Below are 18,190 nucleotides of genomic sequence, written 5' to 3' on the forward strand. Positions count from 1 at the left end.
CCATGGCAACCCAGCTCCAGGTTGAGCCGTTGTTCAGCATCTTAGCTGTGGAGGGCAGTGTCACTGGCCCTCATATGTGGGATCCGAACCGGGGCCCTCCGGCATCCCAAGCGAGTTCTTAACCATCGCGCCACTCGGTCGGCCCCCCTGTATCTCTCTTGATTTTATGGTGCCTCCACCTCTGAACAACTAGCCATCATCCTTGTAAATTGCTAATTGCCAAGTCAGCCTGAGGCTCTAGGCAAGGATGGGCTGCAATTGGAATCAGTTCCCTCCTGCATCATTTCGGGTTTTTTTTTTGTTTAGTTTAATTTTTGTGACTGTCTGCAGCTCTCTGTAAAGGCCCTTCTGCCAGCTGGTCTGTTCCTGCTATGTCTAATTCACCCCCATTAACCTGCTTGGTCAGCATATCTCTCCATCTCCTTGCTGTGTTTTCAGGAGTGTATCTGTCTGGAAAAAGCATTTATTATATTTACTTTAACTGGCCTCATTTGGCAAGGCGGACTGGGATTTCAGTTCAGGAGGAAAACAGCTTTGGTTTGACTGCCCTTGTTTACTGTACTCAGCTTTTGCTGGGTGTCCCTTGTCTGCGAAGACGGCAGATGCTTTTGTAGGAAGCCAAGACGCAGCTAAGCGGAGTGCCTGTGCGCGAGCACGTCGGCAGCCCCTGGTGCATGGCTGCTCTGTGCGGTCTCCTGCATCGGAATACCAGTCATCCACCTGTCGGAGAGGTCCCACAGGCAGGCAGGTCTTCATGGATGAGAGTGTCTGTGGCCCCAGGAGGAGCACTGGGTGGGCCCCACATCCCCATGGGGACAGGAAATGCTCCCCAGCCGAGCGTCATGGGGCATCGCCTCAGTCCATACCGCCATCATCTCTCCCTTTGACCCCAGCACAGCCTCCTGACCGACCTGTGCCTCTGGCCTTGCCCTCCTCCCATCCCTTCACATATCTGGTCATTACATCACCTTATTTAAAGTCTCTCACTGATTCCCACTCACTCTCTTTATAGGGTGTAAAAGGCCTGAGCAGGCTCTCACCTCATCATTGGCATCTTGTCGTCTCTGCCCCAGTCATAGTGAATGTTTATAGTTTCATCCATCCATCCATCCATCCATCCATCCATCCATCCATCCATCCATCCATCCATCCATCCATTCATCCATTGTTTTATCTAGAAGGTACTAAGTGCTAGACACTGGGGCACCAATGACGGGCAACACCAAATATGGTCCCGCTTTCACTGAGCTTTAGGCTGGGGTAGAGACGGACAACTGCATCATCGCACCACAGGTGTGCAGTGGTACCTGGCGGAATGCTGGGAGGTGAGTGGGGACGAGGGAGATGCGGCTCAGGGCCGATGGCCTGACCGCACCTGGGAGCCAGGCAGGCTCCCTAGGTAGTGACAAGTAGACGGAGAGCTGAGAGGGGAGTGGACACAACTAGGTGGAGCGGGTGGCGGGAGAGCCTTGGGGCAGTGGGAACAGGGTGCGCCAGGCTCTGTGGCAGGAGGGCAGGGTGTTTGAGGACCCCAAAGAGACAGGGAGCCTCAGGCGACACGGGACAGAGGGGAGATGGGAGAAGATGGCAGGGAACCCAGGTGGGCTGCGCTGAAGGCTGGGGTTCATCTCAAGGACAATGGCAGTCTCTGAAATGTGGGCGCAATGCGATGGCACAATCAGGAACGTAAGACAAGAGGTAGCTTAGACCAGGCAAAGGCGTGCAACAGACAGCAGGCGAGGCAGATGTACATGACGGTGCCCGAGAGATGAAATGAACGGCGTTTGGCTCGGGTTAGATGTGGGGTGTGTGGGGTGGGGAGAGAGCTGCGGGGGTGTGGACTCAGGAGCCAGGGCTCACTTACCGTTGAGGGTGGCTCTGGTGGTAGGGCCGAAGCTCTTGGGGACCAGCAGCTCGTGGTACTGCTCGCCCGCCAGGGTGCTGTACACGACCTTGTAGTCCTGCACCTCCGCTTCACTGTTGTCCCACTCAAGGTCAAGGCTGGACGCTGTGCGGGAACCGACCCGCAGGTTCTTGGGGGCGTCAATCTCTAAACAGAGTCAGACGGCACCACGGTCACACGGGATAATGCGCGTTTGTCACGCATCCTGAACTCGAACAAGCTTTGTGGTGACAGCCCACACCTCCTGACCCTCTGCCTCATGTGCGAATGACCCCGGGGCTGCCCCTCAGCGTTTGGTTTGCCAGGTTGGGCACGACAGACTCGTGGGCAGTTCGGAGAGTTTTCCTTGGGAGTTAGATATCAAAAACACTTTACGCATCTCCCTTTCCCATTCAGAAGTTTCAGGGGGGTGATCTAGAAATTAAAAATGAGCCAGTTAGCCTCATATGCTTAAAACTAAGCAAGGAAAACCTCGGCAGGAGAAAATCAGAGATGGGGTCCAAGAGATTAAGATGGAATAGCGTAATATCACATGTGGCTACCAAGCAAAAAGAAGGCTGTTGATTGCAAGACTTTGACGTATAAGCTGTCTCCTGAATTTGCCAGCATAGACACTGTTAGAAAATTATAGAGAGAGAGGATGTGATGTAGTGGAAAGAATGTGGGCTTTGGAGTCAGGTTATCAGTATGAGCCTCAGCTCTGCCACTTATTGTAATGGGGCCATGGGCAAGTCTTTTCTCCTCTCTGGGCCTTGATGGCCACACCTGTAAAATGGGCTCGTTATACTGCCATTTCAGCTTGTTGTGCAGATTAGACAAGGCACGTGAAGGGCATGGCATGGGTGCCTGGTGTAAAAATAGGTGCCCAAGCCCTGGGCGGACCTCCTGTTGCCTCCGAAGCTCTTCCTGAGTTCCAACAACATGGTGCCCCCCAATGGTTGCTCTTTGGGGTTCCAGTCATTCCACTGCAATGAGGAGACCACCACCACTGCATTTTCTCCCACAGTCCTGGGGGGCTGGTTCTGTCTCCCAAGACTGGTCATCTCTTCAGGCTTATTTTGGTAGAAACAACAGACAACTTGCAGGTAACAAGGTGCTATCATGAAAAACGGCCACTTAAAAAGTTCTACATAGGCCTTGTCTTTGAGACTTGGATTTAACGTTGGAGCGGACCGGCTGTTTGTTCTGAGAAACCTTCGAGTAGACTGTTTTAATTTGCAAATGCCAGGCAAGTGTCCACCAACTGCTCTTGGGGAAGATGAGAAGGCTATGACTCAGTCTGCCTGTCGCTGCTCCTGAGTGAGAAGGACTCTGTTCAGTGATGTAATTGGCAAATCTTTGAGCAGATTTATGTCTCTGCAGCTTCTTTTTCTGGGAAACGTGTCCTTACTCAGCGTGGATTTAGCATCCGGACACTGTGTATTCTTGACGGGCTGTGTGCGTTATTTCTCTAGCAGTTGCATGAAGGGAGGAGCCTGAGAGGCAGGTGGAAGGACCCCCCTGGGCTGCACGCCTCTAAAATTTCACATAGGCGGAGCAGCTGCGATAAGGCACTGGAGTGGGATTGGGGTGTAGGGCCTACACAGACCGGAGTGAATACAAGTTAGGGTTAGGGTTCAGGTTGAGTCTAGTACCTGCCTACTGCTCCTCACAACTAAAAATCCCAGACCTTGGAAACTATGGTTTTTGTTTTCCGGTTGTTTTGACCTTAAGGCCTGGGTCCTGTGAATAGAGGGCAGTGTTTTCTCTGAAGGGACCAGACTCTTCTAATGTCAATGTCCCAAGAAGAGGTCAATCCTGGGAATGAGTCTTGGGAGGGGAGGGTCTTAGGACTGGGATGGAGTGAAATGGATTGCTCCCCTGGATCTTGAAGCCCGACCTCTGGGAGGGGCAGCTGAAGGGCACCCCTGTGACATGTCAGCAAGCCAGGACCAATGCAAAGATAGTGGGTCCAGTGGGGGCCCCATGGAGCGGCTTGGGGCTGTGGACTCTGGGAATAGCCACGTCTTGCCTCTAAACCAGAACGTACAGCCAGCAGTTCTCCTGCTGAAAATGTGCCTCTTGCTTCCTATTACGAACTTCTGCAGCCGCCGCAGGCTCTGCGGGACCAATCAGGCTCCATCTGTTTCCCACACATCATGCTGGAACACTTCCACCCCTAGTCACAGTGCCCCAGCTGTACCGCCTTTTTTTGCGACTCCTGAAACGCATCAAGCTTATTCCCACCTCAGGGCCTTTGCACTGGCTACTACTTTTGCCTGGAATGTTCTTCTTGGATCCTCACATGGCTTAGGTCATGGAGGTCTTGGTTAAAAGTTCACTTCCTCAGAGAGGCGTCTCTGAATGGCTCCTTCTACATCATCCGTTTCACTTCTCAGTGTAGCACTCGTGACCCTGTGCGTGTCTTTTCTTCCTCCATGTCCAGCTTCCTTCGCTGGGATGTAACCCACACGAACTAGGATCTTGTCTGTCTTGTTTATTGTGTAGCCTCAGTGCCAAGGACAGTGCTTGGCACCTAGTAGGTGTGAAGTGGCTCAATAACTGTTGTCAGTTCTCTGCCTTAAAGCCATTAGAAAAGTCTTGTTAAATACTTCAGCGATGGGGCTCTGAGGACGCTTGGGGCGACTGGTTTAGGGAAATGAACCATTTTGCCGGAGGGCGGCTCGTCTTGGCTGGGGTGGCAGGGGCCACCCCGGTGGAACTTGTGAGAGTCCAGAGTGCAGTCACTTCCCAGCAGGATGGGGCCCCAATTGCTGTGACCTGGGCCTTTGCGCTGCTTTCCTAGGGCTTCCATGACAAGGGACCACAGGCAGGATGGCTTAAACCACAGAATGTATTGTGTCATATACTAGAAGTCAGAGATCAAGATACTGGAAGCGTTGCTTCCTCCTGGGTGCTGTGAGGGAGCTTCTGTTCTGCGCCTCTCTCTGGTGGTTTGCTGGCAATCGGTGGCGTTCCTTGGCTTCTAGAAGAATCTCCCCAATCCCTGCCTTCATCTTCACACGGTGTTCTCCCTGTGTGCGTCTCCCTCTGTGGGTCCCCATTTCCCCTTTTTATGAGGACACAGTCATGTTGGATTCAAGCCCATCCTAATGACCTCATCGTAATCCGATCTTCTGCAAAGACCTCATTTCAAAATAAGGTCCCTGTATACACAAGGACTGAGAGTGAGGACTTCCCTTCTTTTTAGGGGACACAATTCAACTTCATAACAGCACTCAAGAGAAGTCCGGGGCATTCAGGTTAAAACAGCAGCCCCTGGTTGGCTGAATGCGCTGGTGGCTGGAAGGATGTGCTCAGAGAGAGGGCCTCCAATGGGGCCAGAGTGTCAGGAATTCCTGAAACTGAAGCCAGAGCTAAGAGGGGCAGGCGGGCTCTGGAGCCTGGCTTCTCTCTGGCCACTGGCCTCGGTGCTTCCATCACAGCTCTCTTCTTTCTGAGCAGCTCTAAGACCCAGGCAAACATCCCACTCAGCACGCAGGAAGCAAATCTCTGTTTTAATTGCCCGTGCGATTAGTGCACTCCTGGTGTTGAAGCCATCACCTGGAAAAGCACTTTGCCTAATGCGAATTTAAGCGGAGTCCTGAAATGACTGAAATGACAGAGGGCCCTACAGCGAGGGGCCAGAGCACCCTCATCATTCAACTGGCACCTGCTGACCCCGGGGCCTTGCGGGCTTGTCTGCAAAGCTGTTTGCATCTTCACCCCTTGAGCGGAGGGGAGCAGGTTGGAGGTGCAGGCTGAGGCCACATTGAACAAGCAGCCACCTCACAGCTGTCAATCTGCCACGCAGCCCAAAACATAGAATCACACCGCAATGAACCGAAACTTGGGGGGAGCTTCCAGGAGGCAGAATGTAATTGTCTTGATTGGAATTTTCCTGGGCCACCAGCCAACGCTGCCTCCATTTTGTCAACCTAAACATCAAGCATTTGTTTTTTATCCTGCTGCACGAGAGCTCTCGTCCCCTTTTCTGCCTCTTCGAGCTCCTTATCTGAGCAAAGCACAAAGAAACCACTTTTTAAACCCGTGCTATTTTAAATTTTAAAAGAATGCAGGACTTGTAGCCCCCAGGAGACCCCCACAGCCGGGGTGGGCAGTGTTGTGGGGACTGGAGGGCCAGGGGAGGAAAGGCTGACCTTGACTTGACCACGAAGGGACACGGTGTGAGGTCACCCCTCACGCCTGGCCCTGAGCAGTTTTGGTGACGTGAGGGAAAAGAAGGGATGAGAAATGGGCAGCTTTCCGTCCCCTTATTTTACAGGTGCACACTAAGTCGCTGGGCTGCCATGGTGTGTTCAGTTACAAAGCTGACCAGCGCCTCTGGTGGGGGCAGCCCAGCCCAAGGGCTGGAGAGGAAGTAACTCTAAGAGGCTCTCTTTCAGAATCAGACCCTGCCTTCCGCATTTTGTCACGGTCCACACGTGCTCCCTTTAGCAGGGGTGCTTTTCCCCCTCCTGATGTTTCCTGCTGTGTGGAGGGAGCCCCATGAGAGACTCCTGGCCTCTGTCTTTCCTACGCTGGGGAGGATGGACTTGCCTCAATGGTGAGCTTTATCGCAGGACCTGGGCCTGGCCCCCCTGCCCCCATGTCTCGTGGGAGCCACTGCCCCCAGGGCTCAGGCCTCTGCTGCTTCCTCTATGCTGTATGTCCAAACCTGAGCGGCCCCTCAACTTCTGCCACATGGACGACTTGCCCAGGTTTGCAAGCCCGTCTGGCTCTACCACTAAGCTGCCTGCTCCCATCTAGGGGCTATTTTGGCCCCCATCTGTCTTACGCTTTGCTTTCCTTATCAGTTGATTTTCAACACAGGTGGAAGAGGGGGGTGCTATTTTCTGAACCTCCCTGAAGCCCCTCAGCCACGATCCCAGGTAGGATGCTTAAATTAGTGATTCTCCCGCTACTGTTCCCTGTCAGAAGATACCGGCGCTTAGATCTTACAGATATGAACAGCTCCTTTGATCATGGCGACAACTAAGAGTGAGTAGAGACATTCCTTGACATGCGACCTCCCCAGGGCAGAGGGGCCGAGACAGAATCTGGGCTACAGAGACCCACTCACTAGGTGATCACAGGCCCTGCATACCCAGTGAGGGTGCCGGGAAGCCCACCTTTGGGTGGTGCCTGTCCTACCTGCCCACTCGATGGCCAGCCTGATGGGCCCCATGAGACTCAGGGAGCAGGTCGCCATGAGGCTGGCCTTTCCCGGCTGTCGGGGAAGCTCTTCAACAGTCCAACAGCCTTGGGGAGCGGTGGGTGGTCACAGCAGGCGACCCTGACTAGGGGTTCCTTCAGCCTGCTGTCTGTGGGAGCCAGACCCCGCACTGGCATCTCAGTAGTGTTTCCCCATGGCAGAGTGATGCACAGAATCTCCGGCGAAGGTCTGCTTCCCATCATACTGGTGGGGCTTCCCACACATCCAACCGGCGCCATCATGGCAGGGGAGTCGTAACGGGCTTATTGAATTATTCCAGTTCCCAGCAAACAGCAATAAAGCGTCTCGAGGCAGCCACCCCTTTCCTTAACGCTCCCCAAACTGCCTCTTGGGCTAGTAAGGTGGATGTGTAACTGTCTTCAGGACAAAATTCTCAGTTTACAAATGAGAAACCTGGGACCATGGGGAAGACACTTGTATCAGCTCACAGGTCTGGCTGGGAACAGGGGCCCCGAGACCTCTCGCTTCCTTCTTGCAGTGTCTGTGGTGACATGGGTGCCCCAGTATCCGTCATCTCCCTCCCTCAGTGCCCCTCTCACCCCCAGCAGGCTCACCCCCTGTCTCCCTCCTCGGGCCCCTCCACCCCACCACAGCCTTACCTGTTGTGAACTGGGTGGTCGTGGCCTCGCTCTCGTTGGCCCCACGGACAGCGCTGACCCACACCTCGTAACGGGAGCCGGGCCGCAGGGCCTGGACTGAGTACTGGCTCAGGGGAGGCTGCAGCCGGAAGGTGGTCTTCCCGCCTTCCCCGCCCACCAAGCCATATTTCAAGAAAATGAAGTCGACTTTGGCTCGAGGAGGGGTCCACTCCACGAAGGCCACCGTGTCAGAGACATCTCGAACCAGGATCTGTGTGGGCCCATCAATGACTGAATGAGAAAGATCAAATAGAAAAGGCACTTTGAGACAAGAGTGTGAGAGATTGGATATCCGCTCCCTCCCAGTCTGATCAGTCAGGGCGAGGACAGGCGCTATTATCCTATTTTACAGATGAAGAAAATGAGACACAGTCAGAAGAGGTCTCTCTCCTGAGGACACATAGTTTGGCAAGGAAGGAACAGGCTCTGGGGCTCAGTCGCCCCGAACCTTGCTCTTGCCAGCTGTGGTTTTCAGTGCTGGCACGTCCCAGTTTGAGCAAGGGCAGGGTACTTGCTGGCTTGAGAGGTGACAACACAGCTTCTGTCTGCAGACAAGGGGCCAGAGAACTGAAAACTGAACTTTTGGTGTACAGCCTGCTGCTCAGCTCTCATCTTCTTTGATCCCTGAGGAAAGATCTATGAAATTATCAGCTGTATCTAAACATCTGAGACTTCCAACTCGGTAGCTATACAGGGAATCATGAGTACCCCAAAATGTCCCTGTTCAGCCACAGGGACAACTCAGTCACCCCAGCTGCTAAGACACTACCAACACCCGACAGACATTTGCATTTGTGACATGAAACATGCCTTCTGGCAAAACTCTCTCTTCTAAAAAAAAAAAAAAGAACTTCAGTTTTGGAAGTCTCTTGTGGGCTGTTTTTTCCCACCTGTTCTTGCATATTCCTAAGCCAGAAGACACTGCACTGCAGTCACACAAATTCCCTCAAGGTTAGTCAGCATATGTCCCTCATGAGTCCTTGCCTCAGGCACTAAGCATCTGAAGGGACACCATTGTGAGATGGTATCGCCCTAGAAATGCTGGACAGCTTCCTAGGGGGCCCACCACCCTCGGTTCTAGCACCCACTTAGGGCCCCGTTCATATTGAATTAGATGATGGTGGGGAAAGGTGAGAGAATGTAAAAGGGAAATAGAAATAGAAAGGATTTAGTGAGCAGAACAGAAAATGGTCTTCTCAACTTCTCACATGTCCGCATGGCCAGCATGCCCTGCTATGAATGACTCATGACCTTCTAAAAGAGTAGGCCCAGCTACCATGTTTGCATTTATTATGTGATTACACACCTCTGGCTGGAGCTGATTAATATTCGTATTAGTATTCTTGAAGATTGGTTTTGTAATATTCTTCAAGGATTTCAAATTGGAACAAGAGACTCTGATTCTCTGGTTTTGAATCTCATAGATTTGAATCATGAAAGCTGGTGTGGCCATTCTCTACCCTAGTCACACGTAAATAGAAAACATCTGATCTGGGGGGAGAGGGGGAGGTGGGGAGGGGAGGAGAGGGAGAGAGAGGATGGGGAGCAGGAGGAGGGGAGAGAGGGAAGGGGAGGTGATTGCTAGGGGACCCAACCATGTGATTAGAGGGTTGGAAATTTCAGTCCTATCCCTGATTTCTAGTCAATCAATCAATTATGCCTATGTAATGAAGCCTCCATAAAACTCCCAAAGGACTGGGTTTAGAGAGCTTCCGGGTTGGAGAAACAGAAGGCTTCCATGTGCTACCATGGCCCATCCAAACTCCACGAGGACAGAGGTTCCTTTGTTTGGGACCTTGCCCTGTGTATCTCTTCATCTAGCTGTTGATTTGTATCCTTTAATATCCTTTGTCATAAACCAGTATTCTAGAGAGCAAACGGGTTTCCTGAATTCTGTGAACTGCTCTAACAAATTAATTGAACCTGAAGAGAGGATCATGGGAACCTCCAGTCTGTAGCCAGTAGGTCAAAAGCACAGGTGACAACCTGGACTTGCGATTGGCATCTGAAGTGGAGGGCAGCCTCATGGGACTGAGCCCTCAACTGTGGAATCTGAGTGCTCTGTTTGGTAGAGAGTGTCAGAACTGAGCTGAATGCGGGGGCACCCAGCTTGTGTCTCAGGGAATTGCTTGGTGTGGAGAACCTCCCAGCTCTCCCCCACTGGAATCGGGTGCAGATTTTTAGGAGCAAATATTCAGAGAGAAGCAGAGATGAGTGACCACGTGGAGCATCTAGATATAGACAGTAACTCAATTCCTGACTTTCCATTCTCTGGTTCAAGTCTCTCATGAGACCCAGATACATTTCTGGCGCTGGGGCTCCATGAGACACTCTATGTCTTTCCAGTAAATTTTCTGTTTTTCCCTCAGCTAGTTTTTCTTCCTTGTGACCAGAGAGTCTTGACGAAGACTGGTTTTGTAATCAGTCCATGCTGCACCACCTCCTCCTCTGTCTCCAGATTGGAGTGTCTAACTTGGGACTGTCTCAGTCTGACCTTGAGCCTTTCCCTGGGCACTCAAACCTCTTTCTGGGTCAAACCCAGTCCTGTTCTTTATTAAGCAGCTTAGGATTTTTGGTCCAACACCAGCCAAAATGAAAATCACCAGACCATTTTGGTGCCACCTGGTTTGGAGTTAAAATAAAGTTCTGTTTTTCATATTTAGGGTAATAATGTGATTTAACAGAACACATCCAGATGTTTTCAGCAAGCTGTACTTAGTGGTTTTAGATAACTTGGGCCTTTTTTATTTCACGTAATTTAACAGTGAAATGGGGGACATGGTCTCCAAGCTGCTCTATTAGCATAATGCCTGAGACATAGTAGACACTCGTAGATGGGTGTTGAGTAAATGAAATGAATGGATGATACTCTGTATCCATGAGAAAGAAGAGAAAGCATTTTAATGAACTGGAACTTCTTTAAAAAAAAAAAGAAAAAAGAAAAAGATGTCACAGAAACTCAAATGGCCATGTAAGAATTTTGTTCTTTAACTCTTTCCACCTCCTGAACCCTAGTCTTAATGGATTGCCCATATTAGGAGGATTGCCCATATTAGAACATGATTGTGTAGCACAGAGTTCCAGCTGCAGGAAGTCTTGTAATTTGCATTCCCCAAATGACCTGCTTGGAAAAAGGCAGTCTGGGAGCCTGATGAGGTCTCAGCTTCGCAAGAGGGGGTTGGTGTAGGTCAGACCTTAGCAGAAGGAAAGAATTAAACAATTGTTTTCTAAAAAGAGCAGACAGGATTGGGAGCCAACCATCTTTTCTGCGGCCACTCTTGGATTCTGCCCTTGGGTTGGCCACTTACTTCAGATGTTCCATTCCAGTCAAGGAGGTATCAGCTTGCTTTCAACTTAGGCCCTAATTTCTAAACAAACACAAGTCCTACTCCAAAAGTAAACTGGCATAAATATTCTTCTTTCCATTTCTTCATGTCTCCGTACACAATGCCAACGTATTAACTGGGACATTTTTCTTCATTGGAAAAAAATTCTCCCTAGCTTTACCACAAATGTCTAGATCTGGACTTTTGAATTTTCACCTTAAGAAACTTCCAAACCAAATAATACTGCAAATTTCATTAAAAAAATGTGGTTTGAGCAGAAGACTAAGGTAGGGTTGGGCTATCTTCTCTAAGTGCTGTTCATACTTTGGAAGAAAATCATTCTACAACTGCAGGGTTCCTCTCTGCCCTCTTATGAACTGTCTCCTCCTTCTAGCCTTTGGATTTCTACTAATGTTTTCTGAATATCAAATTAGCGGAAAGACTTAGGGTCCTTGAAACATTTCATATCAGAGGAGGAGAGTGTACACATGCTATCAGATATCAGCTCTTCGGGTTCCAGATAACCTTGGGGAGCAAAGCCCCTGGCATCTGCAGAGAGGCTTACAAAGAACTTGCAGGTTTTATGGCTGTGGGGTTTCTTCTAAAACATATTTGGATTAGAACACTCATGTTAAAGCCTTTCTTGGGAGGATAATACTCTTTTTTTTTTTTAAGAACAAAATCTTAAATGAGTGTGTAAAATATACAACAGGTAAAAATGGAGCTAGCTGCCTTGGTTGAAGGGTGTGCTGGGCATAAGAGTGAGAGTAATTAGAAGCCTGGATGTCGGCTTCATCCTTGCCTCACAGCCTTCCATGGAACCCCAGTGCTCTAGTGGGACATAATCTGAGGCCACAATAATTTTAAACCAATGTTTTCTAGACTGAACATAAGCCTGATGCTGTTCAGGTTGGATCCAATGAGCAAAGCATGACTCACTAATCCAAACATGTCTCATTACACAGCGCTGTGGTTCCCTTTTCGGGCCAACTCGGTCTTTGTCCTGGACCCATGACTGGCGTTCTTAGGTGTTAATTTCTGTTTATGAAAAATAAAGCTGTACCCATATTCACATATCTCTGTTACCAACAGGGAAAGTTGCTTAACCTTCGATTCTCAGCTCTCCCATCCATAAAATGAGACTAAAAAGTGATACCCGATGCTATTTATAGCTTCTGAAAAATTCGTGGTGAGGTCACCCACACACACATCACAATTGCTAATTTATAGCATTAAAGCTGAGCGGCCTTTTTAGCCAAGGAAATAATGTGGCAAAACACAACATAGTTAATGAATCAAACCTAGAAATGTAATGACCTTACAGGAGATGAACTGTGGGGATGAAATAATAATCAACTGAAGTCGTCACCTTGAGCAGTGACCCAGCCCACACATACTGGTTTTAAAGGACTCGTTCCCTATGCTTTCACTTCCAAGTGTGTTCTCTGAGACTATATGTGTATACCAGGTACTGAGTGCTGACTCTTGGCCACACAGTGCTAGTCACTTCTGGTGCTTTATCTAATCCTCATGTCAACTCCGTAAAGGAGGGTTCATCATCAGATAGTGAATTAAGGTTTGGGAAGGGTTGGATGACTTTCTCCAAATCTCACAGTAGGTAAGAGTGAGTCAGCCCTTGCTGGTTCTAAAGCTGAAGATACTAGGGGCTGACAAAGGAGGCCTCCTGATGAGTAAGATCATAAGAAATACACTGGAAATCTTAACGAAGAATTTTCCCCCTAGAAGTCTCTCCCAGATGTCTGTGCTTGTCAGGAGAAGCAATACGGAAGATGTTAACCCTAATATCTGGTAGAGTAGCTCCATCTCCAGGTACCAAAACTGTTCTCAGCTCTGGGAGAAGTCCTAGAACCCTGCTGTCTGTCTACTTCTCGGGCGAGTCTGCAGTTCTCTCCCCTGGCTGAGCGATGGGTACCACAGGGAAGCAGGTTGGAGGCACTCACCCGTGGAGATGCTGGCTGAGGTGGGGGGACTCCGGGCCTGCTCTTTCAGAGCTACCACGTTGACGGTGTACTCCTCCCCAGGCTTCAGTCCTGTCTGGTTGAAGGATGTAACATCACTGGGGAGCTGGGCGATCACCCCTCCTTCATTGTTCTGGAGTGTGGGGGGAAAGGAGAAGCAGAGAAAGCAAATGAGAAGAATCACTGCCAGAGAAAGGTGTTCCACTGTTTGCAAATTGTGAATTAAAAATGGGGGCTACTCCTGATCCCTCCATGCTGAAAGCTGGGTGTTTGGAGCCAGGAACAACTCCCAGCAGGCCCAGTAAGAAGGCCACCACTCTACGAAGATTTGGCAAATGGAAAAAAACAGTTTTCAAGAACATGTCTTTGGCCTGTCCTGAGTCTATTGAGTTTTCCAATAAAAATTAGTCATCAGGTGATGTAAACTGGCTCTTGCCATAGATGAAATGTTTGATGGTTACGGTTAATATCCATCAGATTTTGGGGCATTTATCATGATGAGCATGTCCTTGGCTATTTAGAAGGGTAGAGGTGTGTGTGTGTGTGTGTGTGTGTGTGTGTGTGTGTGTGTGTGTGTGTACGCACGCGCGCGAGTGCGCAGACATCTCTGTGTACGCACACATTTTCCAAACTAAGACACTCTTGGTTTTTAAATGAGCCAGGGCTATTATTTTGCTATGTCTGGAGTTTCTCATGGTGTTGTACTGGGTGCAAATTTGTCAATGTCTTATTTCCCTTTTACCCAGATGAGTTAGGAGTCAGTGGCACAGTGAACGATGAAGTACAGAGACGAGAAAAAGGAAGCAAGGAACAAATACAAAGGAGAAAGAGACAAACTGGTGGCAGGGAAAATTAGAAAGGTCAAAGTGATGATGTTCTATTACCTACCTACCTACCTACCCATCTACCTACCTGTCCGTCTGTGTATTATTATACATTTTCAATGCATGTCCTTGGAAATGACGGACACAAAGAGGACTCTGTGGCACTGCCTTTCTCCCCTATCCTTTGAAGGGCCCTATATGTAATTCAGAACCATACGCTTATAAATTAGTGTGACAAATGCCCCCCAGTGGTCTCAACCTACAGGTCACACCGTTATTCTATGTAGCGGTGTGTTTGACCTTGGCATGCCCTAGCCAGCGCCTCTTATTTTTTGCATGTTGGATTTAAAGCAGGCAAATCTGCAATGTTTTTTCTGCCTGAGCAGTAGGGTGACATGGTTCTCTGTGCATTGTCATCAACCCACTTGCCCGCCATACTTTACTGACCATTGTATCACAAATAAGACATGATAAAGTATTGGTACAGAATGTCTGTTTAGATGTGTTTAGCATGTTGTGACATGACTACATCCACATAAAGGGGGGTAGGGCATCCTGGTTTAGTGGACAGAGGCCTGGAAAAGGAAGTGGATACCCAGGGGGCAGTTTTAAGCCTGCCACCGTCTGGCTGTCTGATGTCACTTAAGTATGCTGAGTTTTAGTCTCTATAAACTACACGAACTGGATGTAACATGCAGGGTCGTACTCCGTGAACTTGAAGGTCATTGGGAGCTCCAACAGCCTGTGCCTCTAAGAAGGGTGTAACACAGTCTTGTTAGCCAGAATGTGTCGTGTGTTGCTAAGTCTGATGAATGGCTGAAGAAATGCTCTCTGATATTGAAAGATGAAGACAGAGGGAAGGAGTATGATGAGACATTGTACCCCCATGAGTGATGGAGTTAGGGAAATACAAGGAGGGTCAACAAATCCTGGAAAACTAGAACTAGTCAGGAAGCTCTGGCAACTTGGAAATGTTAGTTTTACATTAATACTACTTTAAAGAATAGAAAGAAACCGTAGGATGATTTTTAACTCAAAGGCCAATAATGTTGTTGAAAAGAAAATTTTCTCAATGAATAGGTTAATTAAAAGGTGTTTTGAGGTTAGCCTTCTAATCTTGAGAGACTGATGCCATGCAAGCTGACTTTTGGTGCATCTGTCTGCACAGAATGAAGTTGTGGGCAGACCATGTGACGGGTTCAGTGTGCCTTTCTTAGGTCCTGAAGAGAAGCCCCAGCTTATTGAAGGTCTGGTGTTCAGACTCACTACAAATCACAGCTTGCTAAACCCAGAGCTTTCTGAGCAGAGAGCTGGGGCTGGTGGCTGCTTCCCACATCCTGTCATCTAAGGCCAGTGTGCTCATCACGGGTCCTCACCACATGTTTGTGAAAGGAATGTTCCCTGGCCCAGGCACCCACACAATGACCCTTGGTGTCCTGAGTGGTGCACAGTGGGTGCGTGAGATTGGGCACTGCCGTCTTTGCTGACTGATTTCACGTTGAGGGTATAAGTACCCCAACCAGGCTGCGTAGAGCCTGACCGTGGCCATTACCTTTGGAATGAAGCTGATCTCCCACCCGTCGAAGGAGAAGGAGAAGGGGTCCCACTGCACTTCCACCGTGGTCTCTGTGACCGTCTTGAACCGTAGGCCTTGAGGAGTGGAGAGGTCTGCAACACAGCATGGCGGGAGACGGTGTCATGGCGGTCCTTGGCGGGGACAGACAGCAGCACCTGGGCTTTGGCTGGGGTCACCCCCGCCATGCCCTGGGTATGGTGGGCTAGCCCCGTCTTACTACATACACGGTGGGTCCCAGGTGCAGGGTCGGCCCACTCCATGGTGACCCTGTGCAAAGTGTTCATGGGATACATGAGTAAGCGTAACTAACAATCTAATCAGTACTGTTAATGCATTTGATTACCTAACAGGTTAATATTAGAATACGGAAGTCACACTTCTCCTTACTAGTGTGGTAAATCTTGGAACTTCACATAATGCCTTTGTTTGGAGAACTTGAAGGCTGGCTTTGGAGGCCTTCTGGGCTCCTGAGAAGCAATATAATGGCTAACATCAGTGTTCCCGTTTCACACCCAGGAAAAGGGAAGCACAGAGAGTTGGCTAAACGTGTGGAACAAGCCCTCCTCCAGAATAGAGGCTGGGCAGGAAGAGTATTATTTTCTTTAGCTCAGAGCATCAAGTCTTGGATGGTCTGAAATTTCCATTTCATGTTCGTGAGCAAAACAAAGGACGATAGCAGTATTTTTGTTCTCATGTGACTATCTCCTCTTTTTCCACCAGTTGTTCCTTTATTATTTCTCTTTTGTCTCCCTCACTCACCTTTGCCTCTCTTATTTTGTTATTCTCTTCCTCTCTTAATCTCCCTCTTTTTACACACACATACACACACACAGGTCTAGCAGGTGGAAGGATGCTTGCTCTAATGGAGTTCTGATTACCGGCCCTGAAATACGCCAGTGTGACTTTTCTCAGTTCTGCGGGGAGCCTGCATGCATCTTAGCTTTGCTTCTCATGGGGTATTCCCATTGGAAATTGGACAGAGTCTCATTCTTCCTGTGGGGAAGCTCCCTCGTGCTTCTTGGTGGAAAGTCAGGGCTGATTCTGAGCCCACGTGAAGACATGTCAGGTGAGTTTACATGATTTTGTCCTTGTCACCTGGGAGCTTGCCTGAGGGGATGCCCTGAATTGGCATCAGCAGTGACACAGGAGATGGAAACCTCATCACTGTATGTGCACCTGGATCAAAGAGGAGACGCTTCGGAGCCGGGCCAGGTGCTGCTGTGGTGACTCATCCTGGAGCAAGGTGGGGGAAGCGGCAGATGGTGACCTGCCTCTCCACAATCACTGCAGATATTTAAAACTAGTTCTCAGGCACCAGAGGAATTGGGGGGGTAAAAAAAAGGTCAAATATAAACAGAGATAATTATAGGCATATTAACAGAGTCAGCATTCATAGGAAGAGTCCAATATGCTAACAGGATATTTGTTATCTGCAAAGCAAGGGGACAAGATGGCATCTTAAACCCTGTCTGTCCCCTCTGCCCGTCCTTATCCTTGCATCCTTCAAAGTTCAGTTCAAGTGCTTGGGCCTCTGTGAAGCCTCTAAGCCAACTCTTCCTACTTTGCCCTTCCCCTTTTCTGAACTTTTATGGCATTTGTCACCCAAATACCATCTTGTCATTTGAGACCTACATAATATGGGCTCCAGTCTCTTACGCCATATTTGGTGGTAAGTCCCACTAACTGACCCGGGGGCTTACGTGCCATGCTCACTTCTTGTCCTAGTTCCCTGCTACTGCTAAAACCTCTGTGTGATATAATTAAAATAAATATTCAGTCTTTGTCCCCGGATCCTGGCACAGAGTTCCTAAAGCCCTTGGAATCTCTGGAGTAATGAGTCATCTTTTGTATGATTATCAGATAACTGGTGGCTGGGGCCCCTAGGTCGTCTCCAGAAAAACCAAGTCATGGCTAGTGGTTGTGTTCAGAGACAGCACGGAAGCTCCCCGCCAACGCCACTCCCTCCACACCCTGCCCTGCGTATCTCTTCCATCTGGCAGTTCCTGCATTGTATCCTTTATAATAAGCCACGAATAGCAAGTCAAGCACTTCCCTGGGAGTTGTGACTGCTACCTGAAGTGGGGGCAGTCCTGTGAGACTGAGGCCTACACCTGTGGGATCTGACACTCACTCCAGGTTGATAGTGTCAGAATCGAATTGAACTGTAGGTTGCCCAGCTGGTGTCCGAGAGTTGGAAAAGTGGTGTTAGAAAAGGTGGTTTAAGTAAAAACAAAACAAAACAAAAACAAAAACAGTGCCTTCCTATTCTACCCCTTAACATGGTCCCTGTTAATAGGAGGTATTGCAACCATTTAAAATTTCTCTATGCTTCAATATACATATAATGTCTGGATATATACCTAGGGGAGTGTTGCCCTGTCTGAAATAAAAAAGTCCATTTTTTAAGGAGAGCAGTTTAGCTTGCTTTCTGTTTCTGTCTCATTCTCTCTCTCTCTTTTTCTCCCCATTTCATTTTTCTAAACTATATTCTAAAGCCTCAAATTTTATATCCGAAGTGGACTATAAAGTTATTTTGCAAAACAAAAGACAGTCAAGAAATGATGCCACCTCTCTATGAGAAGTGGGTGTTTTCAGTAGTGGTTTTACATAAGAATCTTCCCACTCTGCTATACACTTACCATGTGTAACATGCCATTTAGCCCTTTCGTATGATACCTCCTAGTTCACATCTCCTGGTTTTGAAGCTCTAACTAGATTCAAAGTCTGTA

At 48.9% G+C, this 18,190-nt stretch overlaps 1 protein-coding gene across 1 annotated transcript in view; it reads right to left on the bottom strand.

Moving 5' to 3' along the window:
* The window catches only part of TNR (tenascin R), a 378,542-nt gene that overhangs the window by 50,644 nt on the left and 309,708 nt on the right, over positions 1–18,190 (bottom strand). Inside the window, exons 6-9 of the mRNA XM_019647030.1 lie at positions 15,438–15,553; positions 13,044–13,194; positions 7,718–7,987; positions 1,865–2,050 (exon numbers count right to left, since the gene is read on the bottom strand). Coding sequence (XP_019502575.1) covers positions 1,865–2,050; positions 7,718–7,987; positions 13,044–13,194; positions 15,438–15,553 — 723 coding nt within the window. The remainder of the gene's footprint in view (positions 1–1,864; positions 2,051–7,717; positions 7,988–13,043; positions 13,195–15,437; positions 15,554–18,190) is intronic.

The sequence above is a fragment of the Hipposideros armiger genome, unplaced genomic scaffold (assembly GCF_001890085.2).
Source record: "Hipposideros armiger isolate ML-2016 unplaced genomic scaffold, ASM189008v1 scaffold_6, whole genome shotgun sequence".
In the NCBI taxonomy this organism is placed as follows: domain Eukaryota; kingdom Metazoa; phylum Chordata; class Mammalia; order Chiroptera; family Hipposideridae; genus Hipposideros; species Hipposideros armiger.